This window comes from Bipolaris sorokiniana (assembly GCF_000338995.1).
Source record: "Bipolaris sorokiniana ND90Pr unplaced genomic scaffold COCSAscaffold_10, whole genome shotgun sequence".
Classification (NCBI taxonomy): Eukaryota; Fungi; Ascomycota; class Dothideomycetes; order Pleosporales; family Pleosporaceae; genus Bipolaris; species Bipolaris sorokiniana.
In genome coordinates, this window is record NW_006911904.1 from 963,365 (window position 1) to 980,254 (window position 16,890).

General features: G+C 49.9%; 6 protein-coding genes across 6 annotated transcripts; 4 read left to right on the forward strand and 2 right to left on the reverse strand.

The window, feature by feature from the left end:
- Positions 1-588: 588 nt before the first annotated feature.
- Positions 589-1,202, reverse strand: COCSADRAFT_342887 (uncharacterized protein; the record flags this gene model as incomplete). Its single annotated transcript, XM_007703731.1, has 2 exons — positions 589-627; positions 714-1,202. 2 exons carry the CDS (start codon positions 1,200-1,202, stop codon positions 589-591), a joined length of 528 nt encoding a protein of 175 aa, XP_007701921.1.
- A 532-nt stretch (positions 1,203-1,734) lies between these two features.
- On the reverse strand, positions 1,735-4,163 carry COCSADRAFT_191793 (uncharacterized protein). Its single transcript, XM_007703732.1, has 2 exons — positions 3,456-4,163; positions 1,735-3,410 (listed from the first exon to the last, which is right to left on the reverse strand). The coding sequence occupies exons 1-2, from the start codon at positions 4,073-4,075 to the stop codon at positions 1,901-1,903; spliced, it is 2,130 nt and encodes a 709-aa protein (XP_007701922.1). The 5' UTR covers positions 4,076-4,163; the 3' UTR covers positions 1,735-1,900.
- Positions 4,164-4,503: 340 nt separating this feature from the next.
- On the forward strand, positions 4,504-6,609 carry COCSADRAFT_94329 (uncharacterized protein; the record flags this gene model as incomplete). Its single annotated transcript, XM_007703733.1, has 2 exons — positions 4,504-5,225; positions 5,277-6,609. 2 exons carry the CDS (start codon positions 4,504-4,506, stop codon positions 6,607-6,609), a joined length of 2,055 nt encoding a protein of 684 aa, XP_007701923.1.
- A 1,045-nt stretch (positions 6,610-7,654) lies between these two features.
- On the forward strand, positions 7,655-10,483 carry COCSADRAFT_28067 (uncharacterized protein; the record flags this gene model as incomplete). The annotated part of the gene is made up of 4 exons (XM_007703362.1): positions 7,655-8,079; positions 8,129-8,387; positions 8,437-9,532; positions 9,585-10,483. The coding sequence occupies 4 exons, from the start codon at positions 7,655-7,657 to the stop codon at positions 10,481-10,483; spliced, it is 2,679 nt and encodes an 892-aa protein (XP_007701552.1).
- Positions 10,484-11,604: 1,121 nt separating this feature from the next.
- On the forward strand, positions 11,605-15,278 carry COCSADRAFT_162163 (uncharacterized protein; the record flags this gene model as incomplete). Its single annotated transcript, XM_007703734.1, has 5 exons — positions 11,605-11,864; positions 11,917-12,067; positions 12,118-12,657; positions 12,707-13,347; positions 13,397-15,278. 5 exons carry the CDS (start codon positions 11,605-11,607, stop codon positions 15,276-15,278), a joined length of 3,474 nt encoding a protein of 1,157 aa, XP_007701924.1.
- Positions 15,279-16,400: 1,122 nt separating this feature from the next.
- On the forward strand, positions 16,401-16,868 carry COCSADRAFT_28069 (uncharacterized protein; the record flags this gene model as incomplete). Its single annotated transcript, XM_007703363.1, has 1 exon — positions 16,401-16,868. One exon carries the CDS (start codon positions 16,401-16,403, stop codon positions 16,866-16,868), a length of 468 nt encoding a protein of 155 aa, XP_007701553.1.
- Positions 16,869-16,890: the final 22 nt, after the last annotated feature.

Here is a 16,890-nt window from a genome sequence, read left to right on the forward strand (position 1 = left end):
GGATGTGGCCCTTCTTGTTGGACCAGGGTCCGCAAGGGTCTTCCGTATAGCTGGATTCATTGCGTTTGTTCTTCAAGCAAGTCTTGTAATGATTTTGTGGAGTTTGATTGGTTATCCTGGTACGGGAGGGGAAAGGGAAATTAAAAGAGATTTATTGGGTGCTAGACTTTAGACTAGGTTTTCCCGCGTTGATTCGTGCTCATGCATTCGGCTCAGGCTTTGATGCACTTGGGGGTTGTTGGTTAATTCTATCCTCTTCCCCTTCTCATTCGGATTGTCCAAACCTTTATGTGCATTGTGATGTATGCTTGCATAGTGTTTGTCAGGTATGCGTGAGGGGGAGGGGGGGTTGTGTTAAGCTGTGGTGAAGTGTGCAACAACTGGTTTCATCACATATTGGTTGCCAGTTGTACTACCACCAAGGCATCTTATAACGGAAATGATGTAAATTAGCCTTGTTGATAATAAACTCCATTTCCAAAAAACCTTCTCAACTCCCCTCCCCCCCAAAATGCCTCTATCCATGATAATCTTCCGCATTTCCAAATCCCAATCATGTCGGTAAGTTAAACCCGATATACCCACAACTCAATCCATCCCCCTTCTAACAAAACCACGAATCCAGCCCTTCACAGCCAGTCCTTATACTTTTCCCTCCAAACACTTGTCAGCACTGTTACCCTTTTCCTTGCTTCGGATCAGAAAAAACTCACCTCACAATGGTTCTCCTCCTCCCTTTTCTTCATCTGCGCAATCAATCTCCCCGCACCACCCCATCGCTCTTTCTTGCCACCCTTGTCGTAGTTTATCCAATGGCCATTCCTGTATCTCCACCTACCCGCTAATCCCATGCCCTTTTTCTTCTTTTCTTTCTTCTTCTTTTTCTTGCCATGGGAGGCCAAGTTGATGTCTGGGATGGCGGTTACGTTGGCGTTGGCGTCGTCGTTTGTGTTGGCGTCGACGACTGTTGTCTCTGCGTTCGCATCTGCGCGCGCGGAAATGGCCCATTCTGGGTAATACACATCGTCATCGGTGATGCCCTGCCACCACAGCGCGGGGTCCTTGGGATGCTTGAGCGGAGTGTCGACGGGTTCTGGGGGGACGTTTTTGCCGTATTTGCCGCTGGGGCGGGGGGGTAGTCCTTCCCCGGCGAGGGCGAGGGTGGGGAGGAGGGTCAGCGTGAGGGTGGCGAGGAGCTTCATTGTTAGTGCGTTTAGAGAAGGGACGGTTTGGTAGTGGTGGGAAAAGCGTGGTGGGGTGGGAGGGTTATATGGGAGGGGGCAAGGGGAGATTTAAGGTAGTGGGTGTTGTGAGTGGATGGAGTGAGAACCCTGGTACGGATTTTGGACAAATATGAAGAGGTGATATGATTTTTTGTTACTTGAGATTGTTTATTGGTGGTGGTGTTGGGGGTTTTGGGACCCCTGAATCGGAACCGGTACGAATAGAGAATGATATCAAGAAATTTGGGAACAGCCAGTTATACCCATCCCATTTCAGAGCTTTGCTATATTAGACATCGGTGTTACAAGAAAAGATTGTGATAAGAAGCGGAATTAAGGTTTGTGACCAACTACGATACTATTTGTTCTGTGTAGGTAGTCTTTTCTCAACTAGTGCCATGGATCCATTATATTCGAGACCAGTCGCCACTGCGCGTTGATGGAACACAACGATTGGAAAATAGCAATATTTATATCCAAAGACACTAGGGACTAAACAATCCAATTACAACTGGTACTTTGCGTAAAACCGCCAGTCCCTAGGTGCTGTGCAAGAAGTATCTTCGGTACCGAGCCTCTATGATACCAAAACGGTAGATAATGTATTACTGAGACGAACATTTTGACTCCCGGTCTTTTCCGGGACTGCTTTAACGATATAATGACTGAACGAAATTTCAATCGATAAACGTGTCCCAGTCCATTTCACTCACTTCGTCGTCCGAGTGTACCGCCCTACGGCCAACAGTCTCGATGGATTGCTTTACTTGGTACCGTCCCTCGCCACCACTATCGCTAGAACCACTACTCATACCATAACCTTGATGACTACTTTCGCTCACAGGCAGCTCCATCTCCTGCGCCAACTCTCGTGCTTTACGATTTGCGTAAGCGTGAGCACTCTCCGCCTCAAGTTCGACTGGCTCCGGCTTCCTTGGGCGCTGCTTCTTCTTTCCCGGTCCATCTGTGTAATCAGAGCTAGAGTCTTCGGGTTCTACGGTGTCGTCGTGTAGAATGGGTGGTACTGCGAGAGATATCTGGTTTGCCTCAAAGGCTTCAGGTATTGGTAGTGTTTCAAGTTCTTCCCACTCTGCGCGGTACTTTATGAATGATCGCCAGTCGTCGGGATGCGTGATGATTCTCTCATCTTCCTCATCGTCTTCATCGCTGACGGGATCGATCTGATTGAGGTATTTGGACTTGTCTGGGTTGCGACCGAGCATAATCCACATCTCCAACTCGTCCATTTGAGCATTCTTTCGATCATGCTGCTTCAGCGTCAGTGTTGGTGGCTTTAGTGTTTGACCATCTCCTGTTGTATATCGGCCAGTTGTATCTCGGGACGGCTGTGTAGGCTGCGATGGTTGCGGAGTTTCGTCCAGCAACGACTCATCCGAGTCAGATAGCGCAAGTCGTTCTATAGGAAGAGGCGTCCCTTTTCGCGCTGCTCGTAACCGGGCTTCAGCCTGATCATCTGAAGATTCCACGTCCGTCGTTAGAGTACTGGCGATGGGCTCCTCTGGGCGCATGATGCGTTCAAATTCATCCCAAGGCACCTCTCTCTTGATTTTCTTGCGACCGTGCCGAGATAGCTGCTGATCGTAGACTCTCAGTGCGCACCGCCGCGCAACACCTCTCCATCTCTCTTGGCTGTTTCTAGGCATACCAGCAAGGTCGATGGCGGTACGAACGTCCCTTTTCCTTACTGTAGGAAGTGCACCGTGTGTGGCCCTCTTGCTCCGTGAACGTAGACGGGACATTGCTTGTATCATAGCCAGCCGTACAAGCCGTGTGGTGACTGACACGACGAGGTTGTGGAAGTCACCAAATGCAGTACGATAGATGGATGGCTCTTGGGCAATGTCTGATGTACATTGCGACCAGTGCGGCCAAGGAGAAGGTATCGTTGGCGAGCGATTCATGAAGACATCCCTTGACAGCTTCAGCATATTTTGTGGGTGCAACAGTGATCCTTCTGGAAGTGATTTAAGGATAGCGGGCGTAGTTGGTACATGATCAGTCTTGTCGGGTTCCCCGTCTTGCTTGGGCTCTTCAGAGTTGACAGCTTGATCAACCTTGGTAGATGATTCAGGATACACACATTGGGCCATCTTTCGTCGCCTGCAGTTACTGCATGGAAGCTCTCGGTTGCACTTTTGCTTAAACTTCTTGCACGACAGGCATGCTCTGCACAGGTCAGTACTGTCTTTGGATACAAACACACATACGTACCCTACAATGACCTTCCCCCCTCTTCGAGGAGGTGCTGGCTCGTATGCCTCGCCGTCGATAGCGTTCTCAATTGCATCAGCCACGGCCGAAGTGATCAACCAATAGTCGCCATGCTGTTTTTGCTCTTGACGAGCCTCCCACTTCTCCTGGTACCACGCCAGTGCATCGGCTGCAAGTTCTACCTGGGCGTCGCACTCGTCGCCAATCTCAACAGCGGCCGGGATATCGCGAAAAGTCAGACCAGCATCGCCCTGCTTGACTGCGGCACCGTGGAGCAACAAGAGCAGTTCGCGTACCTCTGGTATGCTTTTACCGACTGTATCTGCTATGCCTGGGACATCATCTCTTCCCAGTCGCTGCAGAGCCGAGTAAAAGGTAGCTTGCTCGGCTGTGGACCACAATGAAGAACCAATTTGCCAGGAGTAAAAAGCATAGGGCATGTGACTACTGTCGAAGCGAGTGGCAGCTTCCTGAACAATTCCATTGAAGAGAAGGCGGTATCGGTCACAATATTTTCCTTCGAGGTGATATTTTCGGGGACGTGCCAATCTCTCTGCATCTGTTCGACGGTGTTTGGACGACCGGGAAGGCTCGTCAGTCCAGTCGGACTCAGCTTGCATGGCGGGCGAGACCCGGGCAGCCGTCGCCCAGTACACCTGTATTGACAGGAAAAACGGCAGCAAATGGCAGTGTGTACATGCAGCTAGGTGGTGAAAGTAGCTGTAGTAGAGTGGGTAGCGAAAGAAGAGAGGCTTGCGGCTATGTCACGTGATTGTACTCAGCGAGATGCCTTGCCCCAATGAGCGAGGCTGTTGGCAGATGCGTCTCAGACACTAGGACAGTTTAGGACAATCCCATGCTCGGGTGTGGCTTGCTCTCGGCTATCCCACTACCATTACTTTTGCCATTCGTCTGTAATTATAGAAATATTTTTGCCGGGGGTGGTTGGGGGAGACAATTAGGTGGGGCTCTACCGTGGCCGACTTTGCCTGTACTGCGTCATGCATCGTGATTTGGCGACAGTCTCGCTCCCCCTCGACGCGTCTTCATGTTCCGCCATGCGCTGAAACTGTGCACTCAGCCAGGCTACCGACCTGTCTGGGTAGTAAGAAGAAATGCTTCACGGCTGGCCAGGTCCAGGAAAAAAGCCGCCGTACCAGCTGTGTCCTCATCACCGTCATCCTCGCTACCATCACCACCTTCATCTCCACCTCCACCCACCGTTGTCCTACGCGAATACCAAGAAGAATGCATCCAAGCCGTCCTGTCGTACCTCGAGCGCGGTCACAAGCGCTTAGGTGTATCATTGGCAACAGGCTCTGGCAAAACCGTCATCTTCACTCACCTAATCGATCGCGTCCCCGCCCGTGGCAATGCGACCCAGACACTCATCCTCGCCCATCGCCGTGAGCTTGTTGAGCAGGCCGCGCGCCATTGTGCCCGCGCATACCCCACCAAGCATGTAGACATTGAAATGGGCAACCATCAAGCCTCGGGTGCCGCCGACATCACCGTTGCCTCTATACAAAGCATCACGTCAGGCGATCGCCTTAACAAGTTCGATCCCGCCCGCTATAAACTCGTCCTGGTCGACGAGGCCCATCACATTGTCAGCTCGACCTATCTCGATGTCCTCAAGCACTTTGGCCTGCGCCATGCTACGGACTGGAGCAACACCACCGCTCCTGCTCTCGTTGGTGTATCTGCCACCTTATCCCGCTTCGACGGCAGGAGGCTGGGCGCTGTCATTGACCACATTGTCTACCACCGGTAAGTCTCGACATGGGACGAGTGGCGAGCGAGTGAGCTAACCTAAGATAGTGACTATGTAGACATGATTGAGGAGAATTGGCTCTCTGATGTAATTTTTACAACCGTCGAAATCAAGGCTGACTTGACCAAAGTGAGCACAGGATCCAATGGCGATTTTCAGGCTGGCGCTCTTTCCCGAGCCATCAACACCGACGAGACGAATAATCTTGTACTCAAAACCTGGATGGCAAAGGCAAAGGACCGGCACTCGACGCTCATCTTCTGCGTTGACCTCAGTCACGTCACCAATCTTACAAACATTTTCCGCCAGGCTGGAATTGATGCGCAATTCGTCACTGGAGAAACACCAACCAAAGTCCGCAGCGCAAGGATTGAAGCTTTCCGAAACAAGGAATTCCCCGTGTTGCTCAACTGTGGCGTATTCACCGAAGGCACAGACATCCCCAACATCGATTGTGTGCTTTTGGCCCGACCAACCAAGTCTCGCAATCTCCTGGTTCAGATGATCGGACGCGGTATGCGTCTCTACGATGGCAAAGACAACTGCCATATCGTTGACATGGTTGCCGCTTTGAGTACTGGAGTGGTTTCGACCCCGACCTTGTTTGGTCTGGACCCTGCAGAAATTGTAGACAAGGCAGACACAAAGACTTTGGCAAAGATCAAGGAAACAAAAGAGTTAGAAAAGCAAAGAGAAGAAGAGGCGTTAATGGCAAAACAACCGACCGTCGCCAAAAAGCTGCCTGGCAGCATCTCCTTTACCGACTACGACTCTGTACACGATCTCATAGCAGACACTTCTGGCGATCAATACATACGCAACATTAGCCCAAATGCATGGGTAGGTGTAGGCGAGGGTAGGTACGTTCTCTCTGGGAAAACTGGGAATTATCTCGTTATCGAGCCCTCAGACACCGCAGATGGTTTCTTCAGAGCAAAGTACTATTGGAAGATACCTGTCACCAAGCAGACGAAAAGCCCATATGGTACACCGCGCGTCATCGCCGAGGGCGAGTCTTTCTCTCATGTCGTCCATGCAGCTGATACATACGCGGCGGACGCATTCCAATACATCTGGATTAATAAGAATCAGGCATGGCGAAGAAGTTGCGCTTCCCAGGCACAGATCGATTTTATCAACAAGTCTCGGCCCAAAGAAGACCACTTGAAGCCAAGCGACCTCACAAAAGGCAAGGCAGCCGATATGATTACACGCCTCAAACATGGTATCCGTGGCCGGTATGATAAAGCCAGCGTGAAGCAAAGATCGGAACAGCGCATGAAGGCTCGCGCGGAAACATTGCAACAACGACTCCAGGGGCATGTTCAAGTTGGGCCCATAGAACAAGGCCAAACACTAAAAGAGAAGCTACTCGGATGAACTTGAAGTATATTTTATGTTGTCAAAGTCATGGGTGGTCGGTCGCTTATGGCCAGGGCCGCCAGGCGCGCTTTGCACTTGTACCCCACGGAGAAGCGCGCACTGTTTGTCCAAGACTACCAGAACAGCTGGTCCCCTTACACCTATGCACACCTACGGTGCACACTATCAAGTTCGCTCCGTCCAATATTTTCCCCGGACTCCCCCAAAGACCAAGGGGACTCTACTGCGCAAGATTTGGTGCCGTAAAAAGTAATCATTAAACCCATGATTGTGCGGGCGCTCCGATTGGTTATGCACTTGTAGAGGGTGCAAGACTGGCATCGTTACGAAGCTTTTGCTTTGCGCGAACCCATTCAATTCGCATAAGAACTCGTGGTCTCAGGCCGAGCCGGCGCATCGAACATGACTTGAAACCGCGCTATACTGCGGCTTCTGCAAAGTTGTCGTGACATGGGAGAAAGTATGCTCGGATGGTGCATCTCCGCTGAAAAGATCTTCAACCTAATGTTTCGACGATAGCCCCCACACTTTATCCACTTTGTGCGGTCCGGCCAGGAACATTGTCTAGTTGCCCAGAAATCGCTCACTGTTTGCCACGCCGTATCAGGCGCTAGTCCTCTTTCAGCGCCAAAGATAAGGGCGCATATCAAAACTCTATAGTAATTCGGTATGGCCAGAGCCTAGTCCGCCATGACGGTCTAGGCGATGACGACATACAGGGTTTGACGTCTTCTCCACAGATTGAAGTTGGGTTTCCGCGGTATTCCTATGTAAGCTTCTGATGTTGGTAGAAAGATCATCTTTGTTACTTACTGGCGGACCGCTCGATTTGTGCCCCGGAGACACTATAGCATCTAGCTGAAAGCCAATAATTCCAGAAGTTCAACTTCTCGTCGCTACCTCTAAGTTCTATTACTCCACTCCGCTCTTGTGCCTGATTATCTTCTTGCTTGGTCTTTGTTCTACCTTTGTGCATAGCCAAGAGCAGTACCCGTCTGTCGGCACCAATCTAAGTTTAGGTACCGCACGCTGCATCTGCACTATGAGCGTAGTCACCCAAAAGCAGGCGGCAGTCCCTATGTCGTTTCTTCATGAACACCAGTTACAGCCTCACGCAGGCTCCACATCAAAACAACTACCTCCATCACCACCAGAAACCGTCGATGGCAACGATGTCGAATCTATTACTTCAAAATCAACACAAGATGACTTTCCACTTCCACCACCAGCAAATACTTCACCCCAAGTTCTAGACCTTGACAAATCCACCCCAGATGCGCATGTCCCGCGAGATCCGAGGCTGATCCGGCTGACGGGCGTGCATCCGTTCAATGTCGAAGCACCGTTGACTGATTTGTTTAACGAGGGGTTTCTCACTAGCCCTGAGCTTTTTTACGTTAGGAACCATGGAGCTGTACCGGAAGTTCAAGATGCTGAGTGTTTAGACTGGGAGTTCTCTGTAGAAGGGTGAGTCGTTATTGATTCCAAAAAAGCGTCTTGATATTGAGACTTGTAGCATGGTAGAAAACCCCCTCAAGATTACCCTGCGACAACTACTGGAAGAGTACGAGAATGTGACATATCCCATTACATTGGTATGTGCCGGCAATAGAAGAAAAGAACAAAATGTTGTCAGAAAGAGCAAGGGCTTCTCGTGGGGTCCGGCTGGAGTTTCTACCGCACTTTTCACTGGTGTGGTGATGAAGGACATTATCGAACGAGCGAAGCCTCTGCGGAAGGCCAAGTACGTTTGCATGGAGGGAGCTGACAAACTAGTAAGTGGTAACATTCGACGCATCTCCTAACTACTGACACTTCACGTAGCCTAATGGATATTACGGCACTTCGGTAAAACTCAACTGGGTCATGGATCCTAATCGGGGAATCATGCTGGCACACAAGATGAACGGCGAGATGCTAAGTCCCGATCACGGGAAACCGTTGCGCGCTGTAATCCCTGGTCAAATTGGCGGCAGAAGTGTCAAGTGGCTGAAAAAGCTGATAGTCACCGCTGAGCCGAGTGACAACTGGTACCACATCTACGACAACAGAGTACTACCCACCATAGTCGACCCAGATGAAGCAGCAAAGAACACCAAATGGTGGATGGACGAGCGTTATGCCATCTATGATCTTTCGCCTAATTCGGCCATCGCATTCCCCCAACACGGAGAAGAATTAGGCCTTTCTTCGAGTCAGACTTCCTACAACGTACGTGGCTATGCCTATAGTGGTGGCGGTCGGCGCGTAACACGTTGTGAACTCTCCTTGGACCAAGGAAAATCATGGCGACTTGCAAACATCGACTATCCAGAGGACAAGTACCGCGCTTTTGACGATCGACAGCTGTATGGCGCAAGGTTGGACATGGACTGGCGTGAAACGAGCTTCTGCTGGTGTTTTTGGAACATTGAAATTTCAACTGAGGAACTCAAACAAGCAGATGACATTGTAGTCAGAGTCATGGACGAAGCCATGTGCGTGCAACCAAAAGACATGTACTGGAGTGTCCTGGGCATGATGAACAATCCCTGGTTCCGAATTGTAATACAAAAGGAAAATGACACACTGCGGTTCGAACATCCAACTCAGCCCGCCCTAATGCCCGGCGGATGGATGGAGCGCGTCAAGAAGGCTGGCGGTAATCTTTCCAACGGCCATTGGGGAGAGAAGGTGGGCAATGAAGAGCCGGAACATGCCGAAATCGAACAGGTTAAAGAGATTAAAATGACCAAAGATGTAGTTGATAGGGTCATTGACATCGACGAGCTACGAGAGCACGACAAGGCAGATGACCCATGGTTTGTCTTAAACGGAGAAGTGTACGATGGCACTGCATTTCTGGAAGGACATCCCGGTGGTGCACAAAGCATTGTGAGCGCTGCAGCAACAGATGCTACTGATGAGTTCATGGCGATTCGTAAGACACATGTTGAAACTCGAAAATGAGTAGAAATACTGACAGCCTGCAGACAGCGAAACAGCAAAAAAGATGATGCCAGACTATCACATTGGCACCTTGGACACAGCCTCTCAGAAGGCTCTGGCACAAGGCCAGGCAACTACAGAGTCCATCGAGCCACGACCCATCTTTCTTCACCCTCGTGAATGGCGCCAGGCTCGTCTTCAGTCAAAGAAGAAGGTCTCGTCAGACACGCACATCTTCCGCTTCAAACTCGATCATGACGACCAAACTCTTGGCCTTCCCACCGGGCAACATCTCATGCTTCGACTTCGCGACCCAGTCACCCGTGAGGCCATCATCCGCTCCTACACGCCTATATCTCAAACCAACCAAAAGGGCTACTGCGACATTCTCATCAAAGTATACGCCGACACTCCCTCTCGCGCCGGCGGCAAAATGACAAAAGCACTCGACGCCATCCCCCTCGGCCATGGCCTCGACGTCAAAGGTCCCATCGGCAAATTCGAATACCTGGGCCGTGGTCTCTGCAGCATCAACGGCAAGCAAACGAAGCAAGTAAAACGCTTCTACATGATCTGCGGTGGAAGTGGTATCACGCCCATCTACCAGGTCCTACGCGCAGTCATACAGGACAAGCAAGACATGACGCATTGCACTGTGTTGTATGGAAATCGCACTGTAGATGATATACTTTGCATAGAAGATTTAGATGCTTTTGCGAAGGGCAATGAGAATCGGTGCAGAATTCTGCATACGTTGACGCAGGGAAATGAGGAGTGGGAGGGGCGGAGAGGACGGATTGGAGAGGCAATGCTCAAGGAGGAGTGTGTGAGGAGGGAGGGAGAGAGTATGGTTTTGGTTTGTGGACCCGAGGCGTTGGAGAAGGCGACGTGTGAGGTGTTGGGGAAGTTGGGGTGGGGGGAAGATGAGATTTTGGTTTTTTAGTTGTTCACAGCATGCATACAAGGCAAGCGTTCGTTCCGTTTTCTGTCATGTTGGATATTTGGGTCTATTTGGTATACAGTAGTTATTTCTTTCCCTTTTATACTCAATCAGGCAAAGCGTACAGTACGCCGCTGGATTTACTGCGACCTCAATGATTCTGTACCATTAAAAACAAATCGTGTTGTCACAATGCACATTCTCCCATCTTAATTAATTCCAAGATACGTAGTCAAAATCTTCTCAAACGCACAAAGTCCTCACCCACATCTTCACCTCCCCTCCCCAACATGTCGTCTATCACACTCTCCCTGCCCCCCAAACCACACTTACTACCCAACCCCCCCAGCGAACACCATCGGAAACGCACCACCAATCCCCAGCATCTCCGATGCTTCAACCCACTGATAAGACCCCTGCCGCCAAGCCCTGCCTATCTCGGCCCACCTCGCGATAAGCAACTCAAACCAACCCCCAACCTCAAGCCACACCGATCTCCACGGAGAACCTGCAACCACACACCCACTCAGAACCCCCGCGAAGATAATCACCGATATCGTCTTACTAGTAGGCTAAATTGATGGCGGGCGGCCTGCGTATTAACGTCGTACCCGCTTCGTCCTGGCGCTAGTGCTAGTAAATGGACCGGAGATAGTTGCGCGCTGGGTGAAGATTACAGTGCATTTCCGTAGGTACCGCGGAGGAGGGTGCGGGTGAGGGTGAGTGGGCTGAGAAAGAGAGAGATGCTTGTGTGATGTAAGTGCGGTTTAGCAGGGGAGGGGGTGGTGTGATTTGTTCCCTTGTGTATGTGCGTGGTGCGCGGAGGTGGAATAGTAGATGTGTTAACCTAGTGGGCGGTAGTTTTTGTGCTACGGGAGTTTTTTTTTCTAATGGACAGGTGCGGTTCGCGTGGTTTTGATTTATCAAGCTGAGGGTTACGCCTTTCTTTCGTGGCTTGCTGCGTCTCCTCTGCTCCTCTTCTTCTGTTTCTATTTGTGCTTTTGGTGTATTTTTTGGTGTAAGCGGATGGTGGTATCGCTTTGTGCCCTCATAACTTGAGCCCACGCCGATTTTCCTGAGGATACTTGCTACACGGCTGTCGGAGCGAAGGCTTTGAAACCGCAATGGCGGAAACGGAACCGATTGTCACACAAGGCATCGAGCCTTCATCGGGTGAATCACACTCGCCGCCGGGTGACCGTCACATCACAGCGACCTGGGGATCAAAAGATGGGAATATATCAAATCGGCAATGGAACGATGCGGAAGCAAACAAACTACCTGAAAAGGTAGCGGATCTGGAGAAGAAGGGTGAAATCAACAATGATCGCCCACGGAAAAGAATCGTGGTTGTAGGTTTGGGCATGGTCGGCATTGCTTTTATGTAAGTTTTGAATATTGACGAGACAATTGCTGTGTGTGCTGATTAATGTCAGCGAAAAACTCATGAAGTACGACGTCAAGCGGAGAGAATACGACGTCGTTGTCATTGGCGAAGAGCCGCACCTCGCATACAACCGAGTTGGTCTAACTAGCTTCTTCCAACATCGCCAAGTAGAAAACTTGTATCTCAATCCGCAAGAATGGGTCTGTTGCAACCAATCTGGAACATATGATTGAGGCTAACTTAGTTGCAGTATTCTTCCATGCCAGAAGGCGCATTGAGTTACCACCTCAACACTCTTGTCACCGAGATTAATTCCGAGAAGAATACTGTTAAGACATCATCTGGAGAGTCAGTTCCATACGACATCCTAGTTCTAGCAACGGGTTCCGATGCTCTTCTTCCCCGACACACGCCCGGCCACGATGCACAAGGCGTATTCGTATACCGCACCATCGAGGATTTGCAAAGATTGATTCAATTTTCTTCATCACGGAAAGGAACCACCGGCGCAGTCGTGGGCGGCGGTCTGCTCGGCCTTGAAGCCGCACATGCGATGATGGATCTAGAAGACTTTGCCAAAGTCAAGCTGATCGAAAGAAACCGCTGGGTCCTGTCGAGGCAATTAGATGGCGATGCCGGTGGTATGGTTGTGGAGCAAGTAAGAGCACTGGGCCTGGATGTAATGCTAAGCAAGAGGGTGGGCAAGATTCTGACTACTGAGGACAACTTTGTCAAGGGTGTGGTATTTGAGGATGGCGAAGAGATGGAGTGCTCTTGTATTTGCTTCGCGGTAAGTGTTTTTGGTATTCTGGAATGACGACCAAAACTAACATACGTAGATTGGCATCAAAGCCCGAGATGAACTAGCCAGGAGGGCGGGCATCAAATGTGCTGACAGAGGAGGCGGCATAGTCGTCGGACCCGATCTAGCAACATCCCAACGCGATATCTATGCCATTGGCGAGTGTGCAAGCTGGGAAAATCAGACCTTTGGCCTCATCGCCCCTGGCGTCGAGATGGCCGACGTACTAGCTTTCAACTTGACTCAAGCGAAAGCACACGCACCGCGAAAGTTCAAAGCTCCAGATCTCAGCACAAAACTCAAATTGCTAGGGGTCGAAGTTGCAAGTTTCGGGGATTTCTTCGCCGATCGCGATGGACCCAAAAACTTGCCTGGACGCCAGCGCGCCGATAGCAAGGAACCGAATGCGAAGACGACACGAGATAAGGTCAAGAATCTGACAGATGGACCAGCACCACCACCAGTTAAGGCGCTCACATACAAAGATCCATTTCAGCAGGTATACAAAAAGTACTTGTTTACCATGGACGGAAAGTATCTGCTAGGCGGCATGATGATTGGCGATACAAAAGACTACATCAAGCTTGTGCCCATGGTGAAAAACCAGAAACCGCTCGAGATACCCCCCAGCGAGCTCATTGTCGGCGCACAAAAGGGCGACGACGATGGTTCTGATCTGTGAGTAAAAAAACAGTGACCAAGGGAGTACTCTTACTGACAGCCGTAGATCCGATGACACTCAGATCTGCTCATGCCACAACGTCACCAAAGGCGATGTAGTCAATGCTACCAAAGACGGAACATGCAAGAGCATCGGCGATGTCAAGTCTTGCACCAAAGCCGGCACTGGCTGTGGTGGCTGTATGCCGCTCGTCCAAACCATTTTCAACAAGACCATGGCGTCCATGGGCAACGAGATCAAGAACCATCTCTGCCCACACTTTGAGTACTCTCGTGCCGACCTCTTCAACATCATCTATGTCAAGGGTCTCAAGGATTTCGCCGCTGTGATGAAGGAGGCAGGAAAGGACGCCAACTCCCTGGGATGCGAAGCCTGTAAACCGACTATTGGAAGCATCATCTCTTCGCTGTATAATAAACATCTCCTTGAGGTGAACAACCGCGGTCTCCAAGATACAAACGATCGATTTTTGGCAAACATTCAGCGCAATGGCACATTTTCCGTCGTTCCCCGAGTTTCTGGCGGCGAGATCACACCGGAGAAGCTTATCATCATTGGAACAGTGGCGAAGAAATACAACCTCTACACCAAGATTACGGGAGGCCAGCGCATCGACATGTTTGGTGCGCGCAAGCAAGACCTCCCAGATATCTGGCAAGAGCTCGTTGACGGCGGCATGGAGTCTGGTCATGCGTATGCAAAATCGCTCCGAACCGTCAAATCATGTGTTGGAACCACATGGTGCCGCTTCGGCATTGGTGATAGTGTAGGCATGGCTGTGCGTCTAGAAGAGCGCTACAAGTCTATTCGTGGTCCACACAAGTTCAAGGGCGGAGTTTCAGGCTGTGTCCGCGAATGCGCAGAGGCCCAAAACAAGGACTTTGGCCTCATTGCTACCGAAAAGGGATTCAATATCTTTGTCGGTGGCAACGGTGGTGCAAAGCCCAGACATTCCGAGCTATTGGCCAAGGATGTGCCACCAGACGACGTGGTCCCTATTCTCGATCGCTATCTCGCATTCTACATCCGGACGGCCGACAAACTGCAAAGAACAGCCCGATGGATGGAAAACCTTCCAGGCGGTATCAAGTACCTCCAAGAAGTCATCCTGCAAGACAAACTCGGCATCTGCGCCGATCTAGAGAAGCAAATGGAAGATCTCGTGGGCACTTTCTTCTGCGAATGGACCGAAGTTCTCAAAGACCCCAAGAAACGCGCCTGGTTCTCGCAATTCGCAAACACCTCGGAAACCATCATCGACACCATCGAGCCTACGCAAGAACGTGGCCAGGAACGCCCTTCCTACTGGCCCAAAGACTCCGTCACCGAAGACTTCCGCGGCACAAAATGGACAGAGCTCTCCTGGCAACCCTTGGTCAAAGCCTCAGAGTTCCAAGATGCAGATACGGGTGATAGTAAAGCGATCAAGCGCGGCGACACACAACTCGCGGTGTTCAAAGTCCGCGGCAAATACTATTGCACGCAGCAAATGTGCCCGCATAAGCGCGCCTTCGTGCTCTCCGACGGCCTCATCGGCGACGACCTCGCAAACAACAAACTCTGGGTCTCGTGCCCTTACCACAAACGCAACTACGAGCTCTCTGGCGAAAATGCGGGTAAATGTGCAAATGATGAGTCCGTCAACATTGCTGTGTTCCCGATTGAAGAGAGGGAGGATGGGTGGTTGTATGTCAAGCTACCGAGTGTGGAGGAGCTGGATAGCGTTCTAGGGACGAGCAAGTTCAAAATTAAGAAGAGTGAAAGCGAGGATCCGTTTGTGGCGCTGGATAAGAAGTTGCAGCGGTTGCAGCTTAAGGGGAGGAAGGGCGTGCCAGTTTCGCACCTTGAAGGGGGACTGGGAGAGAAGGGGAAGACAGCACAAATACTGGCTGGCGGCGAGAGGGGTGCTGGGGGCTTGGATTGGTAAAGGAGGGATGATGACCATGGAAGCATTTGGTGTGGCCAAGGTCAACGAAGTAACATTAATAAGCTCCTAGAATATTCCCCCACAACGAACAATATCCAAAGTTTTGAAAATAGACAAAATTCATGCTACACTGATCACAGAATTGGGGTTGTGATACCGAGTTTGAGAAAAGACTGGAAAGAAAATGAAATACCCATTGTTGAACTTTGTAGCCACGTGTAATAACGAATTATACTGCCATCCACGCCCCTTAAAGATCGAATGTCAACCACAAAATTTTGCTACTTAATTCCTGACTAAACAAGTTTAGAGTTTCGAGACACGAAGTTATGCATATAGAGAGTACCGCTGTTGCGAATGTGCTTGAAACTTAACACAGGATAGGATGGGTATCTTAGCGACTAGTCACTGATTCTAAATGGATTTAAGCTTGATCATAATCGCTTATTTGTCTTACAAAACAACCTATCTTAAATCTACACAATTCTTGCTTACTAGGCATAACTTAAGATCATAGTGCTATAGTACTGTAACATTGATATTAGGTATTTCATATTAGGCTAGGCTATAGGGGTGCGTTAATAAATATTTTATAAGGTCGCAGAGATAGGACTAAATTCTCAGTCTCTAGCTAAATAGCGAGATTTAGCACTGTTAAAGGTTACTTATATTTCTTTTAAGGGCGACGAAGACCTCTATAAGCGGCCCATGAACTACTTCAGGGATGAAATATATCAATGGACTTTATCATTAATGGCCTTAAACTTATATTCATTGTCACAAATGTTACTAATATAGCGAGATAATATAAGAAGTTTTCATATCGCAGTGTGCTGCTGATAGCAGAACCCATCATGGGTTTGAGAGGTATAATGGCTATGACAATCAAGTGTGAGAGAACGAAAATGTTCAGGAGCTAGCAGAGTCCAAGTCAAGTCTCAACATAACTGAGTTGTCTCAAGTGCACCCCACCTTTGCCTCGGCCGATAGGCACGGATCTACCCCGGATTCATCATGTCCCACTCTTCAGGCCATGCTGGTTGCGAGCGCGATTATATGAAGTGGTGCTGGCCTTGCGTGGCCATCCACAATGATTGAATCTGTCGCATACGCTCATGACGAATGATCGACAACGAGAGACCAGATATCTGGAACCTGATTCTCAGCCAGGGAGAAGACAAGCGCCTGCCACTCAACGAAATGTACTCCAATGTAGACTTGTTCATGATTGCTGGTACCGAGACCACCGCTACGCTTCTGAGTAGATTCACCTATTACCTGCTCAAAAATCCAGGCAAGTTGAACAAACTAGTGCAGGAGATTCGCAGCGGTTTCACGTCAGAGGAAGAACTTGCGATCGAGAAATTGAGACAACTCAAGTACTTGGCTGCTTGCTTTGAAGAGGGTCTTCGTATGTACCCACCGGTTCCGAGCGGCTTCTATTGTGTGGTTCCAGAAGGCGGTGCTAATGTATGCGGAGAATACGTACCAGGAGGCGTAAATAATGATCATACCTATATCAAGGTGTGTTTGATACATATCACCATTATACAATATATCACTGCTATGCTACTATTTATTGATCTGTAATTACAAAAGAACGAACATCTAA